The 21,220-nt window shown below is 40.4% G+C and overlaps 1 protein-coding gene across 10 annotated transcripts in view; it reads right to left on the reverse strand.

Annotated features, from left to right (window-relative positions):
* Positions 1-21,220, reverse strand: part of Stxbp5 (syntaxin binding protein 5) — a 152,786-nt gene that overhangs the window by 27,670 nt on the left and 103,896 nt on the right. For 7 of the 10 annotated variants that reach the window (NM_178346.2, NM_030843.3, NM_178345.2 and 4 more), the window contains 3 exon segments: positions 4,291-4,356; positions 13,848-13,999; positions 15,862-15,987. In NM_178346.2, the coding sequence (NP_848036.1) occupies positions 4,291-4,356; positions 13,848-13,999; positions 15,862-15,987 (344 nt within the window). 10 annotated transcript variants of the gene reach the window in all.

A 21,220-nucleotide genomic window follows, 5' to 3' on the forward strand; every position in this document is an offset into this window, starting at 1 on the left:
TAGTACTACAGTAAATAGTATACATTTTTTATAGCAGACACTACTATACAAATTTTATTTCTAAAAAAATTTATTTAATGTATAATAACTGGGCAAAATCTTACTGCACTTTATAAGTTAGAGAACACAGAAAGGAAATATGACATTTAGATATCTATTAAGTACAGTTCAACATATCTCATAGATTAAATAATTCACCATCTTCCCAATTTGGGATTATTTTCCCCTTTAAGCCCTCATGGTACTTTACTTCCTTCTGATACAATGGTCACCATTAAATTATGTAGTATCTTTAAATTTATGCACAAATGACCTTCCTCACTGCAACAGTTTTACAACCCATCTGTGACCCGTGGTGTGTACTTTATGGTGATACCACTAGTGCAAATTAGCTAAGTGAATGAAGCCTTTCTGCTAGATGCAACTATATAAAAAAGAACTGGAGGTAAATAAATATATTTCCTTTTCTATGCTTAAAAGAATCCCAAAGTGATCAACCTTGGTGAATCAGTAGAAACACAAAAATCTGAACCCCAGACCCCCTAAAATCATCTTCTTTACTATGGACAGGGGACATTCTCATCAAGAAAGACCTGCAACATGGGCAGAATATAATCACACAGACAGAAGTTTACAAACATTATTCTTTGAATAATCCATGTTGTTTCTGTCAATAGCATCCATAGATTCTCCCAAATGTCATACAGAACTAACATAAAACCAAGTAATAGCTGACCTCAGTAATAGTTACAGATCAGATATAGATATGGCTGTTTTCATACAAATACAACATACTTAAAAGGTATAATGGCCACAGACACTGTCCCATTTTAATACATTGTCATCTCTGTTACCAAATGGCTTCATCAATTTATGGTAAAATGGATATTAATAATAGCTTTATTTTATGTAGTTCATATCAAGATTAACATCAGGCTAACAGCTTCATATATAAATAGTAGAGAAGTGTTCAGTGTTCTTTAAACATAAACAGGTAATATAGTCGAAGATGCTTACTACTGGTTGTTCTAATTTATATTTGAAAAACAAGTTTCAAATTTTATTTAAATCTGCCAGATTACTGTAATTAAACAAACGCATGAGATGTCTACTATTCCTTATTTTCTTCAGGGCACATGTGTACACCAGAGGCAGCATTTATATCATGCTATGTATTTGTATCATCCTACTTTCTGTCTACATAACTATAAACACTCAACACAGGAAGAGTCCCCCACTTCTAAGGTGCTAGCTGAGCCAATCCCAGCCTCCTAGGCACCTCGGAGGATTTGGCAAATCCAGCTGCAGACAGCAATGAGGTCAGCGCCACGCAGACCCCTGGTTTATTGTAAAATAAATGCAAAGGGAAACTCTCTATATGTTTTCTGAAGAGAGCGTTAATAATAATGAGCTGAGCAGCTGACCGTGTTGATTATTTATAGTATGTAAAAGTCCTCGGTTTCCTCCATTTTCGTGCTAACTTCTGGTCTACAGATAAATTTTGAAGGCAGGCACACTTTTAAATACTGATCTCTTCTTAGAACTTATGAGGGACTCATTTTAAGTTCCAATTCCAGTTTATACAAATCATTTTCCTTCCCTACAAATACTAACTTTTAAAATATTAACTATTGTTTTTAATAATTTACAATGTACAGTTTGACAATTTTATTTATTTATATCCTATCTTATTGTATTCCAGACAAGTATTTTTGATATTTTCATGATATTAAAAGAAACTTAAAACAAAACAAAACTAGGTGTGGGCACATTTAATCACAGAACACAGGAGCAGAGCCCAACCTGGTTTGTACAGTGAGCTCCAGGCTGGTCAAGCCAATCTCAAAATACCAAAAGTAAATAAATTAAGGAAAAAAAAAGTGGCTTTTCTGAGTCAATTCAATCCATTTTTTTGGTCATTAGACTTTAGTTTGCTTGTAAGAGGACTAAATTATAATTAATCTTCCTTTATTTCTCAACTAGGAAGTAATAGTGGACATGGGCAACACAACTATAAATGGAGAGAGTGTGAGAGTCAGGCAAAGACCTCCACTCACTACCACAGCAGAGAGACGGTCCAGCCGTAAGACGTAGCCTGACCACTGTGGCGCCGACCTCCATGTGTCAGTTTGCACACTGACTCCCATGTGTTTTCGATGCCAGATGTCCCTGTGAAGTTTGGGATCTTTCCTTGGTGTGTGAGAACAGATTTGATTCCTCAGAGAGTTCTGCCATCGAGCAGAAGCAGAGGCCATCCTAATCATTGCAAGATTTATATTTGAGACTAAGAACTCAGGACTTAACATCCATTTCCTTGAGGTTACAACTTTAACTCCACATTTCAAACTGATAGAAGAGTTAGGACCGATGGAAAAGGGAGAGTTGTGTCAAGGTTAACATTAAACTGAGTTTTCATATGAACCAATGAGCAAAATCTATTTTAAAATGCCGAGCCACGCGTAAGCCTCCTGCACTTTGAGGGTCTCTGGAACAGGATTCTGAGTACAAACTTATGTACTTTCTATATTTCTATATTTATATTTAACTATCCCTTTGCATTTATTTAAAATTATGTGTTACTGTTAAATGTTTCATGTATCTGCCATTTTACATTTTGGCATAGCATGAAAAGATGAACTAATTCATTTGGGCTGAATGTAACGAAACTGTCGGTTTAAGTGTGGTATGTTCCATGTCCAACCTGCCTGCTGCGGCCAGGTTCTTAGCATGCTGACAAATAGCAGTGCTGATTGGAAGGGCAGACACACACTGAATGCACTTGGAAGGAACAATGAACACATCGCAATTCTGACTCTCGCTTTAGAAAGTTATCAGTCCTACACGGGGGAAAACTTACTTGGTGGTGGGCAGAGGTGAGGCTTCTGCGCCTCTGTGTTTTAGAAGTTTAATGAGCAAACAAAATTGGAGCTTTACAAAACATAACTCCTGTGCGGAGAGGCTGTGTGAGTGGATGTTCATGTGTGTGCCCGCACATGTGTGTATGTGTCTACACATACACTCACACATGCATACATGTGGAGGTCCTTCCACAGGTGCTGTCCATCTTGTGTTTGAGGCAGAGGCTCTTGTCCTGGAACCTGCCATGCAGGCAAGGTTATGTGGCCAGCAGGCCCCAGGGGTCCACTTGTCTAAAGTCCCCCAGTGCTGGGATTAAAAGAATAAATCAGTACTTTTGGCTTTTCTGTGGGGTCCAATGGAACAACCTCACATCTCCTGAAAACCAGGGCCTCTTCCCCAGAGCGCTCCTTCATTTTGAAAGATGACATTATCAATTTGTGTAACATTAGAAAAAACAATTATAAAAAGAAAACACAAAAGCTTTTACCAACTTAGGGCTAACAAAGTGCAAACTGAAATGTGAGAGAAATACGAAATACTCCTGGCAGCACATCCCACTTTACAATTCTTTCCAATACAGTAGAATGGCTAGTAAAAGACAGAAGCCTAAACATGGTGTTACTTATGCCAAAAAAAAAAAAAATCATTCTAGGAGGAAGCTAATGAAGATCCTAGGTAGAAAAATAATAAATTTAAATAAAACAATATAGTTAAATTAATTCAAGATTAGCAAATCTGTAATCTCTCATAATAATGAACTTGAGATTTTGTTTCCGAAGGATTCTCAGGTGTACTAAGATATATTAATATATACATGGGCCATATAAAGACTCATCTGCAAATAAAAGGAGCTGCTCTAATTAATAAGCCCATAAATATACTAGAAATGACCTCAATTAAAATGAAAAAAAAAACCCAAATGTAAATAAGCTTCAATATTCCTAAGAGTCCATTTCTTTATCTGTGGTTACAGGCATCAAAACCTTTAGTAACATTTGGGGTTAGGTTCTGGGTTTGATCATTGTGCAAAAAAGAAAAAAAATCTGTCACAGCATTGGAATGGATATGATTTAATAACTACCAAAAGACCGAATTGATTTAGTCCATGCTACTAACCATTGTCAGTAGAATCCAGAGGCGTAGATCTAGAAGTATCTAGAGGGCTGACTAGAATCTACTTAGTTACAAGTAGAAAATACATCCGACATTGTAACTGTAAGAGCTAAGCAATGATAGGACCCTGAGCAGACACAGCCATGGATTCGTAATTAGCACATGGTGCTTCTTCTTACTTATTAAAGCAGTTAAAACTTTAAGAAAGACAGCTGATGTTTCTCATATGTAGATTTAAGTGTTGATGAAAAGATATACCAATATGTCATCTTAGTTTTTAAAAGATTAATAATTATTAATGAAGTAAAACCAGGTTACCGGAAGTCGGAGATTTGCAGCGATCCTCTGGGACGACAGTTCCTTCGGTAATATCACACAGGCCCGCTGAAAGGCAAACCAAGAGCTAATGAACCCACTCCATTTTACACAACTCCTCTCCCTCTTACAGGGCCCACCTCACCAGGAACCACTTGAGGGCAGACTGACAGACTATGGCAGTGAGGGGCTTGCCATGGGAACATCCTGGCAATCAAACACATTGAACTAATACAGCTGTCGCCTGCTGGACAAGAGATGTAGAAACGGCTTTCTCAGGGAGTTCCTGTGTTGTCCTTTAAGGACAGCAGACATGACGCAGGATCCACCAAGCCCCAGGGTGCAGGCGTGGCAGGCTCTTTTGAATTTTGCAAGGAAGAAGAAACGCTTAAGTTTGGTGATTCTTTTATCCCAAGAATCCTCAATTTAAATTTCTAAGAGGTTTTCCTCAAGTAAATCTTGACCATATCACTTAAGTATTTTAAAATAGTTAAGAAAACATTTCGTATCTCTTAAATTTATACTTCACATTACCTATCCTATACAGTATCCCTCTTAAAAACTATAATATCACACATTTAAACCTCTTAAACAATTTTCTCAACTAGACATGAATTATTTAAATTATATATGATCCATATTATAAGTTGGCCTGAATTATTATAAAAAACGCTGCAAAGTACTTTATGAGGAGGTAAAGAGAAAGGATTAACTAAGACGTAGGCTTATGAACAAGCCCCATGGAAAGTTACCAGCTCATAAAGAGGAATAATAATAAGGAAAGTAAAGGCAGGCACCCTGCAGAGGTGAATGATGCTGCCCCCAGAAGTCAGACTGCTAAACAAAACCGCCAGCACTGTGTGTGAGATGCCTCCCTCTGAGCTGTTGGTTTGAAGGTGCCAGAACCCCACCCCACCCCAAACAGTACAGGCTATGCTACTCCGTGATGCCTGTCAGAACGAGAGGATAAGAGTTGAAGACACAGAAACTTCGGCTGCACAGAAACCAAGCAGGAACAGAGCTTCCTCCCTGCTGGCTAGCTTTTGTAGCACTGCAAAGCACTATGTGGGCTTCCAGGGAAAAGTTACCAAAAACCTTACACAGCTGACCTTCTGAGCTATGGTGCTGACTTGCCAGGCATGGTGTGAAACACTGGCAACACTCATGGGGTTACTGAACAAACCAACTTCTAATTGGATTTGAGGCCAGACCACAGGAGGAGATTCATGCTTCGGACTCTAAAAGAGATCAAAACTCTGTGCCAGGGAGGTGATGGTGTGTGCGTGTGTGCGTGTGTGTCTGTGAGTGTCTTGTTTGTGTGTCTTATGTATCTCTATGTGTGTATTTGTGTGTGTCTTTGTATCTTTGTGTGTATATGCATGTGTGTGTATGCATGTGCGTGTGTGTGTGTGTGCGTGTGTGTGCACGCACATGTGCTTATGTAGCATGTGTGCATCTAGGTATATATACATGTCTGTGTGCATAGTCATACATAGTGGTGTGTGTATGCGCAGCTGTGTGTATGAATGTGTGTCTGTGCATGTTATCTCTCTCTCTCTGTTTGTGTGTGTGTGTGTGTGTGTGTGTGTGTGTGTGTAAAATCTACTACTGCTGCTTTGCTAAGTTGATAGAGTGTCAAACTATCTTTTTCCCCCTAAATTTTATTTACTTAATGTATGAGTGGTCTGCTCTGTATCCGTCTGCAGGCCAGAACAGGGCATCAGCTCCCTTTATAGATAGACAGTTGTACCCACCATGTATTTGCTGGGAAGTGAACTCAGGACCTCTAGAAGAGTAGCCAGTGCTATTAACCACTGAGCCATCTCAGCAGCCCCCAAAGGCCTTCTGAACAGTTATGCTTACACTCACAGGCCAACGCCCTCTGCGTCCTAGAGTATCTTTTCCCAGTGGGTAAGACTTAAGGAAGGGACTCCTAACTTGTCCAACTTGCTTTGAGTGCTCAGCCCTACACAAATCATGTACTAACTCTTCCCAGGCTGAGGGAACAGTGCAAACGTGTGGGCAGGGAGGGTATAGAGCTGAAGGTCAGGAGTGGGTGCTGCCAACTGCTGTCCTCTGAACATGACATTGTTGCTGCACTCATGAACTCACAGTAGTAGTTACACGAGGCCCATGTGACTCGTCCAATCAACCTCCCAATCAACCTTGAAGGGGGTCATGACGCCCCCTGCTCTTTGCAGAACAATAGGCAGCTAATGGTTATTGAGGTAGAGGGAGCATATTTCTCATTACTTAGTAAATTGATCTTGTTCAAGTAAATAACCTTCCCTGCCCATGTTCAAGGAACACAGACTAAAGGACAGTCAATGGATGGAAACACACACACACACACACACATACACACACACACATGCATATACACACAAAGACACAAAGACACAGACACATACACGCATATACACACACAGAGATATATAAGAAACACAAACAAGACACTCACAGACACAGATGGACACAGACACACTAATAGATACACATACACATAGAGACATAGATACACAAGCACATGCAAGCATACATTCACATAGACAAACACATACATGAAAAATGTACATGCATGAGCACACATGCACTCACACATACACATACACACACATATCATTAAAATAGGAGGGAGACTGTTGGGAATTCTGGATTAGCTCAGAAACTGGACAGCACATTAAAGCTTAAGAGAGTAAGGTGTCACACCACATATGTTCATGGGAGCAATGTCTGCTTTCCTATTATTTAAAAAAAATCAATCTCACAATTGCTATGGTTGCTAAGAAAGCTTTTATGGTTATAATTTTCAGACAATCTTAGTATCAAATTTCATTTATCAAATGTTTTATAGGTTAAATTATGTATTATCAATCTTCATTGCTGACTGAGAATCAGTGTTTTTAAAAATTGTCATCATTCGAGAGTTCCAGATTTAAAAATATCTAGTATTTAATTCTAAGACCACAGGATTAATTTTAGTTTTGTATTCAACCTGGCACAATTCTTGGTCAAAATACTTGAGATAGGACTATGATTGAAGACTTCTAAATGACAATGATAATTTACAACCAAAATATGGTTAGTCACAAGTATTTACAACAATAGTAACTCTGGGGATTTTAATCTCTCAGTATTTTTGTCATCGCTACATTCTCAATGCACTATAAATTCTATAGAACTTCAGAAAACACTGTGTAAGAAAATATCATTTCAGGGGCTGGAGAGATGACTTGGTCAGTCAAGTGCCTGCCCCACAAGCATGAGGACCTGAGTTTAGATCCTAAGACCACACAAAGCCAGCTGTGAGGTATCTGGGATCCCAGCACTGATAAGGTGGGGATGTGTGGATCTCTGGAGCATACACAAATCAGTGAGCTCTGATTTTCTTGAGACCACGGCCCCCCGCCCCAAGCTAGAAATAATTGAAGAAACTCCATTGGTGAATACCAATGCACACCTCTCACTCACACACACAGATAAAACTATCATTTTAAAATAGTCTAGGAAAAGATTAAGAGGCTCAATTAAAGAAAGTGGGCTGATATAATTTAATATGAATGTTAACTATACTGTATCACATTAAATGAGTTAAAGACAGAAACACCGAAGCCCTCTCCATCTCTTTGCTTTTGCTTGGGATCGGGCTCCCCCAGCCCTGCATGGTGGAGGTGTAGATCTATCCTCTGACATCTTTCCTTTCCTTTACCTCCTCTTCTGCCTTCCCCCCCTTCAGTTGCTACTCCAGTCACACAGTAAGTTGTGGTTAAAGAAGTCACGTTTGCCAAGTGTTGCAGTCACCATACGGGCTGTACCCAATGTGCTCCCTCTCTTACTGCACGGCCGTCCTGGGGAGCAATCACAAAGTAGGACGCTGAGCTGCAGTGAAACCCTGATAGTAAAATACACCCAAACAATGAAAGTAGGAGTTATAATTTTCAACCTATCCTGCTGCCAAGCGCAGTAATTACCCTTTAAACAGTGCCGATTTTAGTAAGTTTGCCTTCTCTTTCAGATACCCCAATAGGAAACGTAATTTACTATTTAAAGTATGTAACAGTGGACTTATGAGAGAACTATTACCAGAGTGTGTACTCTATACTAGGCGTGCCAAGTCATGAGAACTAGCACAGCATTGCCATAGTAAAACTACCTGAAGACTCAGTGGTGGGCCAGACTTGTTCACAGACGGCAGTTTGCTACGTCAGGTTACGTCAACCTATCATGAAAAGTGTCCTGTTGAACTAGGGACTTTGAGTCAATGGTGCTGGTCTGCTTCGAAAAAATATCACAGAATTCACCATTAAACACCTGTTTAACTTCCTGAAATATGTGGTTCTCAGACTTAAGAGTCAATGTTGTGCATGAGCGATGGCTTATCAGGTAAAGCACTTACAACCCAAACCTGGTAATCTGAGTTCAAGCCCTGGAAGGCAGGTAAGAAGGTGGAAGGAGAAAAACGAGTCTACACACACGCGGTCCTAACAATGGAAACTCATTTCTATAGCTAATTGTGCATATTCATCTACTGCATGTGTGCACAGGCGCATGTGGTGCACACATACATGCATGTATGGAGGGCGAATGTTACATGGATTGCCTTCCCTCTCCCTGCTCTCCACCTTAGTGTTGGAGACGGAGCCTCACTGAACTCATTAATGGCTGCTGGGTTGGACAGTGAACTCAAGGGCTATGCCTGCCCTCACCCTCCAGGCACTGGGGACAATTCTGTGGAGGTGGTTCCCTCTAACTCCATGTGGGTCCAGAGATTAAATGGAGGTTTCCAGGTTCCCATAGGGAGCCCCTCTATCTGCTCAGCCTCCTTAGTAGCCCAGTCACCTCCAGGTCCTCTTTTTCAGTAAGTTATTTGTTCACATTTCATGTGTCTTGGTGTGTGGCTGCACCTATGTCTGTGTGTCATTTACATGCAGTGCCTGAGGCAGGGGGTTGTGAGCTACTGTGTGTGTGCTGGGAGCTTAGCCCAGGTCCTTTGCAAGAGCCAGAGGGTTCTTAACCACTGAGCCATGCCACTCCCCCATCTCCATCTTCTTTACACTGGCAGCATCAGCTACACAGCAACTCTTGAACGATGAATAAGTCATTTATCAGATTAACCAATATTTACAAGCTTTTACCTTTACCAATTTAGGCACCTTTAAAACTCCATTCTCTTAGCATCCTTGCGTGCCATATAATCATCCTGATTCCAATGAAGTAGCTCAGGCTGTAACTTCTGTCAGTCTTTAAACTTCTCAGAAGGAAAAGGCATTGTACTATTTGATGAAAACCCAAGAAATTTCAACCATCAGTTAAAGCCGTCCTTTCTTAACTGGGTTCCTAGTTCTTCACCGCATTTTCTTTAAGGGCAAAGAGTGCTTTACTTGGCAGTATTTAGAAGTGAGGCTTTGCTACAAGTTGACATAGGACTTACTGGTGTAGGTAATGTTTGTCCGCCATCTTCCAAACACTCTGCTATGCTTTCTTTCATGTGCATGCATGGGCATCTGTGTGTGAGGAAGAGTGTGTGCAATGCATGCCTGAAGGTTGTAAGAGAACTTGTAGGAGCTCATTCGCTTGCTCCTGAACCCAGGTCATAAGGCCTAGCGACAAGTGTCTTACCTGCTGACCTATCTGCCAGCACCCCTTCACAATCTTGACTCTGAACCCATCACACTGAACACACACACTTCTTATGATTTCACCTTCTATGGCTTCAATTACTCACAGCTAACCTGATCTGAAATATTAAAGGGTAAATTCTAGAAATAATTCTTAACTTTAAATTAGGCACTTCTTTCTTTCAGTTTTATGCTGAAATCTCACTGCACAAGATGTGAATCATGACATCCTAGTATACACCTTCTTGCCCAGTAGTCACTAGTAACACTAGCCTTGCTTACTGGCCTTACACTCACGGTGCTGCAGTGCTTATGGTCAAGCAGTTCGTACAGGTGCAGATGCTAATCTCCCTACAAGAGCTATAAACTGCTTTGACACACCATGCCATATCACAACATGGGGAGGGAATGCACAGCAGTCAGACATTTAGAAACAGACAAACCATATACACATAACTTTAATTATAGAAATATTGATTGTTCACTTTAGTGTTAGTGATGGTTGATAATCTAACTGTGCCTCATGCTAAAGACAAAAATCCACAATATCCAGAAGGTCTGAAATGGCATCCTGGTGACAATTTTACAGTTTTCATGATGAAGCCTCAATCCATATCTCAAGTAGTAATTCAACTGTAATGTAATAATTAACGTACTCACTTTAAATGATAATATTTTATCTCATAAATCAAATCCCTAAGTGACCCTAGAGTCCTAATCAAATGGACTATATCTGTTGGTAGGAAATCCAATTCTCCATTCAAACTGACGTATTAAAAAGTTGAAGAACAGTGTGATGGTACTTGTGCTACAGATCAAGAACTCACTACAAACAGAGAAGAAAGAAAACCTGAGGGAAAGAAGAGGAAGTACGAAAGGCAAGCAAGCAGCAAGTAAGCTAGGTAGGTGCCACAGCATCTGTCTGTAGGTCCACTGCTGGTGTGTGATGTGCGTGTGCGTGCGTGTGCGTGTGTGTGTGTGTGTGTGTGTGTGAGAGAGAGAGAGAGAGAAAGAGAGAGAGAGACAGAGAGAGAGAGAGACAGAGAGAGAGACAGAGAGAGAGAGACAGAGAGAGACAGAGAGAGACAGAGAGAGAGAGGTGGCGGCGTGGGCAGGTGTACTCCTTGACGCATAACCTTTTAGTTTTAAGACAGGGTACCAGCAGGCTAACCTTGAGCTTGAGGATATCCTCATGCCTCAGCCTCCGGCACCCTAAATTTGTGGGCATGCACCCCAACACTAATTAATTAGTACAATGAAAGAAGTTTAATACCAGTTATTGTACAGTTAATTTTATAAGAAAAGTAAGACTTTTTTGGGTTTAGAGGCACAACTATTCTCAAGACATTATTGGAACCATTTACAAGTGACTGACCCTCCCTCCCCTCGCTTCCATGAGGCAGAGCTTCTTCTCCACAGGCATGGATATCCCCGGGCCTACAATTTTAATTTTTATTATGAAAGCTTAAATAATTATGAAGTGAGGCATAATGACAATGGGAAATATTTTAAACTAATAAAACCTTCAAATAATTCTCATATGCCTAATGTCTAATCCTTCTTTGTACAATGAAGCAAATAAGAATATAAATGACATTATTGGATTTATGGAATAAAGTAGGGAAGGAGAAAAATTAAAAAAATTTAATGGTATAATAAAACTTGTCACTATCCTTAGATAAGTTGGGACATTTAATTACTAGCAATTTAATACAAGCTTCCTAAAGTATAAAGGGGGTAATTAAGTTTAAGACTAGTAAGAGTTTTACAAGCTTGTAATCTGAATTTTTCTTCTCTAGAAAAACCTCAATGAAAATATTTTAATATTCTTTTTAGAAGATTTTATTTATTTTATGTAGGTGAGTACACCATTGCTGTCCTCTGACACACCAGAGGAGGGCATCGGCTCCTACTGCAGATGGTTGTGAGCCATCGTGTGGGTGCTGGGAATTGAACCCAGGACCTATAGAGGAGCAGCCAGCGCTCTTAACCATCACCATCTCTCCAGCCCCCGATATTCTTGTATAAATATTTTTGCCTTTGCTTTATAAAGAGGTTGGGTTGGGGCATACTGTTTAAATAGCTGTTATGAGATAAATCGAAATAATGAGTTTAGTCTCTCAGATATAAAGTTAGTAAGAAAAATAAAAAAGGCAGCAGTGATTTTACAAAGAACAAAAATGTCAAGACATAAATGACTTACTTATGACAGAAGAGCGGAGTTTTTTCACAGATTCAGAATACAAGCTAGAAAGGCCGCACATGCAAGGAGTCCCAAGCAGCATACCTCAGTGAGCGATGGATGAGGGGGAGGGAAAGAAACGAGACAGACACTAGAATGGCATGGTTGGAACAGAGTTTCTGCTGAAGATAATACATGACAAAATGATCCGACTCACAGACAAAAAATGCAAAACAAACTCAGAAAAGAAAATTACGACCATTAAGCAAAATGATAGAAAAACCTAATATTGCCTCTTCTGTTTGTTTGCTTGTTTTTTAGTTTTCTCATGTATTTACAACTTGGTAGCTATGATTAGCCAAAAATGTTCTGAGAACAATTAAATAATCTCAGAGAGAACTTAAAAATGTTGTGTGTGTGTGTGTGTGTGTGTGTGTGTGTGTGTGTGTGTGTGTGGTGTGTGGTGTGTGGGTGTGTGCATGTGTGTGTGGTGTGTGGATGTGTGCCTATACATGAACATATATTTGTGGTGCTGTCTATGTGGTATGGGGTGTGTGTGTGTGTGTGTGTGTGTGTGTGTGTGTACACACATGAACATATATTTGTGGTGCTGTCTATGTGGTATGGAGTGTGTGTGTGTGTGTGTGTGTGTGTGTGTGTACACACATGAACATATATTTGTGGTGCTGTCCATGTGGTGTGGAGTGTGTGTGTGTACTCATGAACATATATTTGTGGTGCTGTCTATGTGGTGTGGGGTGTGTGTGTGTGTGTGGTGTGCATATGTGTGTGTGTGGTGTATATATGTGTGTGTGTGTGTGCGTACACATGAACATATATTTGTGGTGCTGTCTATGTGGTGTGGGGTGTGTGTGTGTGTGTGTGTGTGTGTGTGTGTGTGTACACGAACATATATTTGTGGTGCTGCCTGTCAAGCCCAGAGCTTTGCAGATGTTGGTCAAATACTCTACCCCTCTGATGGCTCTGAATGAATGTGAACTTTGATTCTGTTGGACTGAGGAGAACGTTTAGACCAGTTCCCCAAACAGTACTCCAGTGCTTACCCGGATTCTGCAGGTAAAGGTTAAATGAGCCTAAGTAGGGTTCTCTTTACCCTTGGTCTAGCTGGGAAGGCCCACAGGAAGACTGAGCTCACATTTCAATTATTGTGAGAAGTCTCATTAGTAACTAATGTAAAACTAATAATGTAAAATATTATTTGCTGTATATCATAAAGTGAAAATAGGCAAGGAGTACAGGATACCTAGCTAGAAATACTTGTATTCTATGTTCTAAGAGGTATCAGCATTAAAACCTTTAATATGAATACTAGATACTTAGCAAACACCGAAGAACGCTAGAGAGTTTTTTTTTTAACTGGTATATAATCACCTCTATGGTCAAACTTTCACACAAGGTTTCATTACTTTGACTTAAATAGTTAAAACTCAATTATTGGCTTACAAGAAACAAAAAAAAATTGCAACTTTGAAATCTATTTCTACTCTGTAATAAATGGAAATATAGTCCTAGCACTATGCTGATTCTCTCCAGGCATTAAAGGAAACCCTAGATTATTAAGAACAAGAAAACATAGTGGTGATAGGAACACAAGCCTAAGACTTGTGTCTCTAGCTAGGCGGTGGCTGTTCACACTCGGTTCACATCAGAAGAGCTGCTGAACTGAGGCAGTTGCGGACACAGGGTCACACGCATGTGAGTGTTTACAGCAGCTGAAGCTCAGGGCGTTTTTCCTTTACCTCCTGAAGGCTGTCGAGATTTGCGGGGCGACCTCGGTTCTCTCCGATAAGGATCATTTGAGCCGTATAGTTCAATGGTGCTGAGGTTGAGCAGCACTGCTTTCTGGAGGTAGTCAACCATTGCAATGCCATTGGAGTTGCCGAAAACCACCCTGGCAACAGGAAAAGCAGACGTACTTTAGTGCAAATGAGCTATTGAGAAGAAATAAAAACCCTAAAGCTGAAGAAAATAGGGTGATGAGTCAGAAAAATCTTTATTCTCTCTCTCTCTCTCTCTCTCTCTCTCTCTCTCTGTGTGTGTGAGTGTGTGTGTATGTGTGTGTGAGTGTGTGTATGTGTGTGTGTATATGTGTGTGTGTATGTGTGTGTGTGTATGGTGTGTGTATGTGTGTGTGTGAGTGTGTGTGTATGTGTGTGTGTGCGTGTGAGTGTGTGTGTGTGTGTGTGTGTGTGTGTGTAGGTTAGAGAATGACCCTTGGGCTCTGGGGATTCGCTGCAGTTGCTTGAAACTAAAGACAAGTGTAGGCGTGGGAATACAGAGGGCGTGCCCTTCTCGAGGAACTGCCCACATGTCTGTAGATACTAAATCTACACATGTCTACAATACTAAACCAGGTATCAGTACCATTGCTGGGAACATGTGACACAGAAGTAAAGTTTTATCAGAAATAAACCCTCCAACACTAAGCAATGTAACATCTATGAGAAGAACATAGATGCCACTTGGAAAATGAAATGATAGATTGGGGTAACCTCTGGCAATTCTTCTGTCAAAATAAAAAGGTAGTATAATTCTTGGGAGGCTCCCTTTGAGGTGTTCAAATACTTTCTTCATTACAGTTTAGGAGCTACAGTGGAATCTCTCAAGAATAAAGGCTGCTTATTCAGTCTAAGAGCTTGTGGGGTATGTGAAAGCTGGCATGTACAGAGGAGTTACCTTCACAGTCAGAGTAGGATAAGGCTTTGAAAAGCCGGTAATGAACTCAAAGGGAAGCCGTCCCCAGGTCCAGGTATGACCCCGTGCATGATGCACAAAGGGAGCAGAAAGTTAGACTTCATCGCTTGAAGCTTTAAATATGGATTTACACTTACACAGTCTATGCAACTAATTAAAACATACAGAGTGCGGAAACTCCCACCAAGTAACAACCGCACAAACACAGTAAGTCCTATAAGTGATTGGTTAATTCTTACTACTTTGCAAGCTTCCTATTGACTCTTGCTTTTAATCTGCTGTTTGCTGTTGTATTTGAATGGTTATGCTCAATAAAGTATTTAGAAGGTAGAGGCTTCTGCTCTTCTGGTGTAAAGCAACCAATGAGAGATATCAGAGAGGCCTCTCAGCTCATAACCAGTCAGGGCTGGATGTGTGACTCCAAGACACAGATGGCTGACAGCGTTGGGGATGGGGTTGGGGGAGAGGACAGCTGACTCCTGAGGACAAAGATGGGATATGCAAGATAAATACTTCAGTAACTAGACAGTACCGAAGCAGCTCCTTACTAATAAAAAGGCCCTAACACGTGCTTTATCTTCTTAGTAACAACGCTTGAGAACACTGAGGGCTGTGTATAGATGAGGATCCTGTTACAACCACTGCTATGTCCTTACAATGTGCACGAGTTAACTTTGGGGGCAGAGACAAGAAATGGCACTGTTAACTACAGAATCCATTTATACAGTCTTATGCTAGAGGCTAAGAGAAGCTGAGAAAACTGTTTCCGCAGGAACACGGTGCCAAGGGTATGTGACTTTGCACTTCACCTGCAATGAGTACTGGCTCGCACTGTGTATGTGTGGTCACAGTACATAGCCACAGGATCTATTCAAGACAAAACTATGTCCCGAAAAAGGCATCGAATAAAGTTTGAGGTTACAGTCACACAGCAACATTTTAGGTGATGACACAATGAAGCCTAAGTTCCTTATACTTTTATAACTTACATCCACATTTTACAGGGAATACTATAAAGAGACTGAGGAAACAAAACAAAACAAAACTCCTGCTACTCACAATCCGTAGGAAGAGTTGAGTGCTAGGCTGGTGATCTGCTGCGGGGGTTCTCCACCCACCCACACCAACTGGATGACTAGCTCTGTTTGATAGCCGGGAGACTGTTTAAGTGGTGAGTTTTTAACTCTGGAAAAAAAAAGAAAGAAAGACACATTAACGTTAACACTTCCAATTCCAATTACCTGATTTTCTTATGAACGTCAAATCATACGTGGTCATGCAAGAATATCTTGATACAGGAAACAGCACTAGATTTCCTAAAATGTAAAAATCAGAGTCTTGTGTTCTAGAAGTATTTGACCTAGCAGTGGACGGGAGCACACGCCTAAGTTGAAGGAAAGGACTAGCAGATCATGGCTACCATGTGGGGAGGCTGAGAGGATGGAACAGTAGAGAAGAGAACGGGGAGAACACAGAGCAGGGGAAGGGGGGGCCAGAGGACGAGCGAAAGCAGAAACAAGAAATCAGAGAGGAAAAATTTTAAAAGTGCATGACAACATAAAGCTTAAAATCACGAAAACACACCATGGAATTCAAAACCAAGTAGGAACAACTGACTGACTTTTGGTGGGTAACTATTTCATCATCTAAGACGAAGCAGAGCCCTTCTCTGACTGTTGAGGCTCTGTTGGTGGATATATGCCATGCAGAGCAGCAGAAAAGGCAGACCAACTAGAACATTCTTTGGATTGTTCTGACATGAAATAATATTTTACAGTAGATTTAGCAAACATTATGAGGTTAGACTTGATATAGCTTATCAGTCTTGGGAAGGTATCAACCAATTTTTTACTGTGTGTGAGTAATGCTCGCACATGCATGCAAGGAGGACCATTTGCAGGAGTTCTTCACCTCCGTCATACAGATCTAGAGATCAAACCTAGGCCATCAGGCAGAAGTAGGTACTGCCTGATTCAGATGCTGGCTGACTCAGCAGCTAAGGAAGGCAGAAATCCTGGGCTGATTTTAATCGTCTGTAACAAAGAAGGTATCTAACACTTGCTGAATAAATGAATAAGTGAGAGGTTGAATCAAAAAGATGGGAAATCACAGCAACTCTACATTCAAAGTGACTAAATGTCAGTGTGACAGGTTAGTTCCAGAGGAATATCTGTTAAGTCTGAGGAGATCATAGGAATCTATACATTTAGAACCACTCAGCAGATAGGAGTTAAACACTCAAACCTCAGAAAGAATGTGTAAGTTCCTGCTAAACTTGTATCGGTTAAGTCTCTGATATTAGAAAACAGGGGTGAGGGAGGGGTTTATGTGCGACTGAGGAAAACTTAGATGGTATACTTGCCATGCATGTATCAGCAAACTTCATGTGAAGTACAAATACATAAGCCATAAGACCAGCTTGTTTGCGTGTGTAACCACATTTTAAGCTGGGAGTCGCTTGGACTGCACAGCCTCTTGCAAGTCTAGTCTTTAACAATTTTTTGGCTCTTCCCTTGGCCTGACAGAGTATAAGGGACAGCAAGAAAACCACTCATTGTTGAGTGGCCTGCAACTACACTAAGTTGCGGGGGTTTTGAATCATTTTGCTGGTACTTCTCAAGTGGGAAGGACCAAGACATTAGTTAGTGATGTGTTGACCAAGAAAGAGGTCAGAGCTGGTTGTCCAGGGTTCTAGGAGAATGAGAGTCACTGTGCATACAGTACTGGGCACTAGACTGCAGTCACTTCTGGTTAATCTGTAGGTCCTCAGAGCTGTACTCTGCTGAGACATAATTTCTGACAGTTTTCAGGGAATCGGTCATCAAACACCTGCACTTGTCAACTGCAAGAAATTAATGTAACAACTGAGGCATCTGACCTCTGAGCAGAGGCAGCCTTAACACAGGTGTAGGCTGTCCAAATGAGGCTACTCTTGTCTAAACTTGGCACAGAAGGCAAGCCTCAAGGAAGCACTTCTGTGCTTGGTATACAGAATGTACAGGCTGGATCAGATGGGAATACACAACACTCATTGTACAGGACTAAAAAATGGATCAGCAGTTAGGAGCACTTGAAGCTCTCGTAGAGGACCACAATTCAGACCACAGGACCTATGTCAGGCGACTAACAACTGCAATCGCAGCTCCAATCTGATGGCATTTTATAGCCTCCACAGGCACCTATACCCGTGTGTACACAGAAAGCCAGAGACATCGACATACCCAATAACCGAATGCAAAATAAACCTTCTAGAAACTCCGCTGTGCTAAGACATGGAAAAAGGTAATTAAGAAAGTAAAAGCTGTCTAAATAACTTGATACAAAACCTCTAATTTGTATTAAAACAATACCAACAAATTAGAAACCTGGGTTAGCTGGGGTAATATTTAGGGAGTAGAGCTCTTCCCAGTGTGGAAAATTCAGGTCCATCCCCAGAAATGTAAAACAAACCAATAATCAGAAGCCTGTTCAAGAAACACTAGAAAGGGACTAACCGACCACAGGGCTCAGCAGGTTAAAGTGATTGTGGTCAAATACCAAATCCGACCTTGACGCCCATCGACCGAAGGAGGGGACTGACTCCTACAGTCATTTTGACCTTTATGCTTGCTCTTGTGCCCATGTATGAATGACTTTGCACGTGGCTTGTGGACATGCATATGTGCAAATACGCACACACACACACACACACATACATATACACACATACACACACACACACAAATAAATAAATAAATCTAACTAAAGGAGAAATGAGAGATGTTAGATTTTAAAAACAGAATGTGGGAAAGACATAAATTTTTGTCTATAACTGTTTAACTTAGGATTTTAATATTCTAAATGTTCAACTTGCTTACTTGTTAATGACAACCTGTAGAACTTTATAAAAGGTTCCATAATTCATACAAATACATTTTAAAATGTCAAAATCATGTTTAGAAGAGTCACAATTTAAAAAAAAACCCAACTGTCTGTTTAGATAAGTACTTTGAAAAGGGACGCTTACAGTACCTAAATAAAAAGCATGAAAGTAGATTGGTAAAGGGGACAAATAAAACAGCTCCAATAATGTTTCTTTAAACAAATACGCAGTAATGTAGAAAGGCATTGTGGGACACCGGTGGACTCCGGAGTGAATGTGTGCTGCAGAGGTGAGCACTGCATGTTAAGGACGAAACCTCAGAGCCACGAAAGGGAAGGGTCTTTCCATGGTCAGTTACGGACATTTATTACCGTGCTTGAAGAAAGTGTCCACCATAGCTCCTTCTCCCACCAGCTGTAGCCTGAGACGCTCCCCACAGAGCCCCACCACCTAGATTAAATGAACTGCATCCTCATTTACTGACTGATGCAAAGCAGACGTTTCCTGATGTGGGTGGAGTCCAGATGCTAACATTGCTGTATTTGTGTTGTATTTGTGCCTGATGTTTCTTTATTCCTCGTCCCTGCCAACTCATTCCCAACGCTGTGAGGTCACAGAAGCATTGTGCATGATAAACAATATCTCAAGATTAATTATATTTCAACCATTTTTGAGTTATTTCTTTCTTTTAGATATTAGCCTTTTGGACTGTAGATCAAAATGATATAAAGTTAGTAATTTTAGATTACTAAAATGGGAAAGTAATTCCAAGGTCAAACAGGAGAAGACTGGCTTCCAGGAAGCTAGGATGAGGGTCTTAAAGCCCATGCCTACAATGACACATTTTCTCCAACAAGGCCACACCTCCTAACAGTGCCGCTCCTTGAGCCACAAACATTCAAACCATCACAGGAGGGTTCAACTAAAATTCCTGTGACTCAAATAAATGTCAGACATAAATATGTCAAATTTAGACAAATGTCTCAAAGACACACGCTGCTTACTGCTGATACAATATTCTACTAAGAGGCTACTTTTCTTTCTTTAATATGTCTTTGAATATAGATTACGACAATCACTGAAAACTAGTTTGTCAGCACCATACTAAGGTACTTGAAAAGTATTCAAACGTTAATTTTAAAAAAAATAAACAAGTGTGTGAATGAGGCAGGAGGATCCTGAATTCAAGGTCAGTCTTGTGTAACAAACTGATACACAGTCTCTAAAGAGAGAAACTGAGCAAAGAAAGAAGGCAATGGTTGTCATGCACTATTTCAGTCTTTACAGCCATACTGTGGAGTTCTACTGAAGGCCAGAACCAGTGATCTGTCAGTTGGGTCATTATTTTATAATATATTTTATCATGATTATGCTATACTTAAAAATTATGTTTTAAAACTCTATTGTAATTTAAACCTGTATTCTGATATGCAAATATATCTGACACTAAGATTATTAACAAATTCTAATCATTTAGTGAAGAAAAGAAAAAAAAAACCACACCAGACATACAAAGCTCAGCTAGACCCTCACGACTAGCACATGTCCCCCTGTGGTCCCACACCTACACCTCAGCCCAGTGAAGCCAACAGGACTCTTTCTCCACAGAGCATGGTGCTGCTCAGGTAGAACTCCTGATCCCCTCAAGAGCTACTTTAGACTTCCACCCTGGCCCGAGTCACATGCGTGAGGGTAAGATGAGGGCGTGGACTAGGTCATAGTCTGCGGTAGCAGTTAGACTCCATGCTGTGTTCAGTTTACTGGTGGGGGTACTAACAAGATGTCCTGGTTATTAACTTATTCTCTGTGTTCTTTCAGTCAGTACAAAAACTAGGAAAACACTCACCTAAGCAAAGTCAGAGGACAGAGACTCGCTTCCGACACCTGCTTTTTATTTTTATCTGAGAAGTCAAGGTCAGAGGTCTTGCTACTCTGTGTCCCTTGTCATAACTATTCCCTAGCCTCTCTTGGCATGGAAAAGCAATTTATTGATGGTCCTTACCCTTGGGTAGGAAACTGATTTCTTGTTTTAGACTCCTGAATATATTTATAAACATGTAGAGGTACAAGTACTTTCAAAGCCTGAATTAAAGTATTCTAAGTTTGTTGATGTGACACAATTATCCCACATTTTATGTAATAACATTGTGCTAAATGTTTTAAAAGATTACTTCATATAACTAACATTACCAAATGCACATAAAAGATAAATTATACTTTAGCCACCTCTAAAATGATCAGAAACTAAAAACATAAAACCAAAAATCATAGTAACATTTACAAATTTAGTGTTAAAGTAGTACTGAGTAATAAAAGAATAAAAAGCATAAAATTCCGTAAGTTTCACTCTAGACAATATATGCTGTAACTGTAGCTAAAAGGAGATGTGTGTTTTTGAAACACATTCTGAAGTGCGTGGGAGAGGAGGCGGCATAGGACGGGAAGGGTGAGCATAGAGAGGTGGTGAAGGAGTCATGGGGACCCTTGGACTCCCCCATTCTGAAGGAAGCAATTCTTTGCTATGCCCACTGCAGACGTGACCCTCATCTCAGGCTT

Source organism: Rattus norvegicus, chromosome 1 (genome assembly GCF_021556685.1).
Source record: "Rattus norvegicus strain SHRSP/BbbUtx chromosome 1, alternate assembly SHRSP_T2T, whole genome shotgun sequence".
In the NCBI taxonomy this organism is placed as follows: domain Eukaryota; kingdom Metazoa; phylum Chordata; class Mammalia; order Rodentia; family Muridae; genus Rattus; species Rattus norvegicus.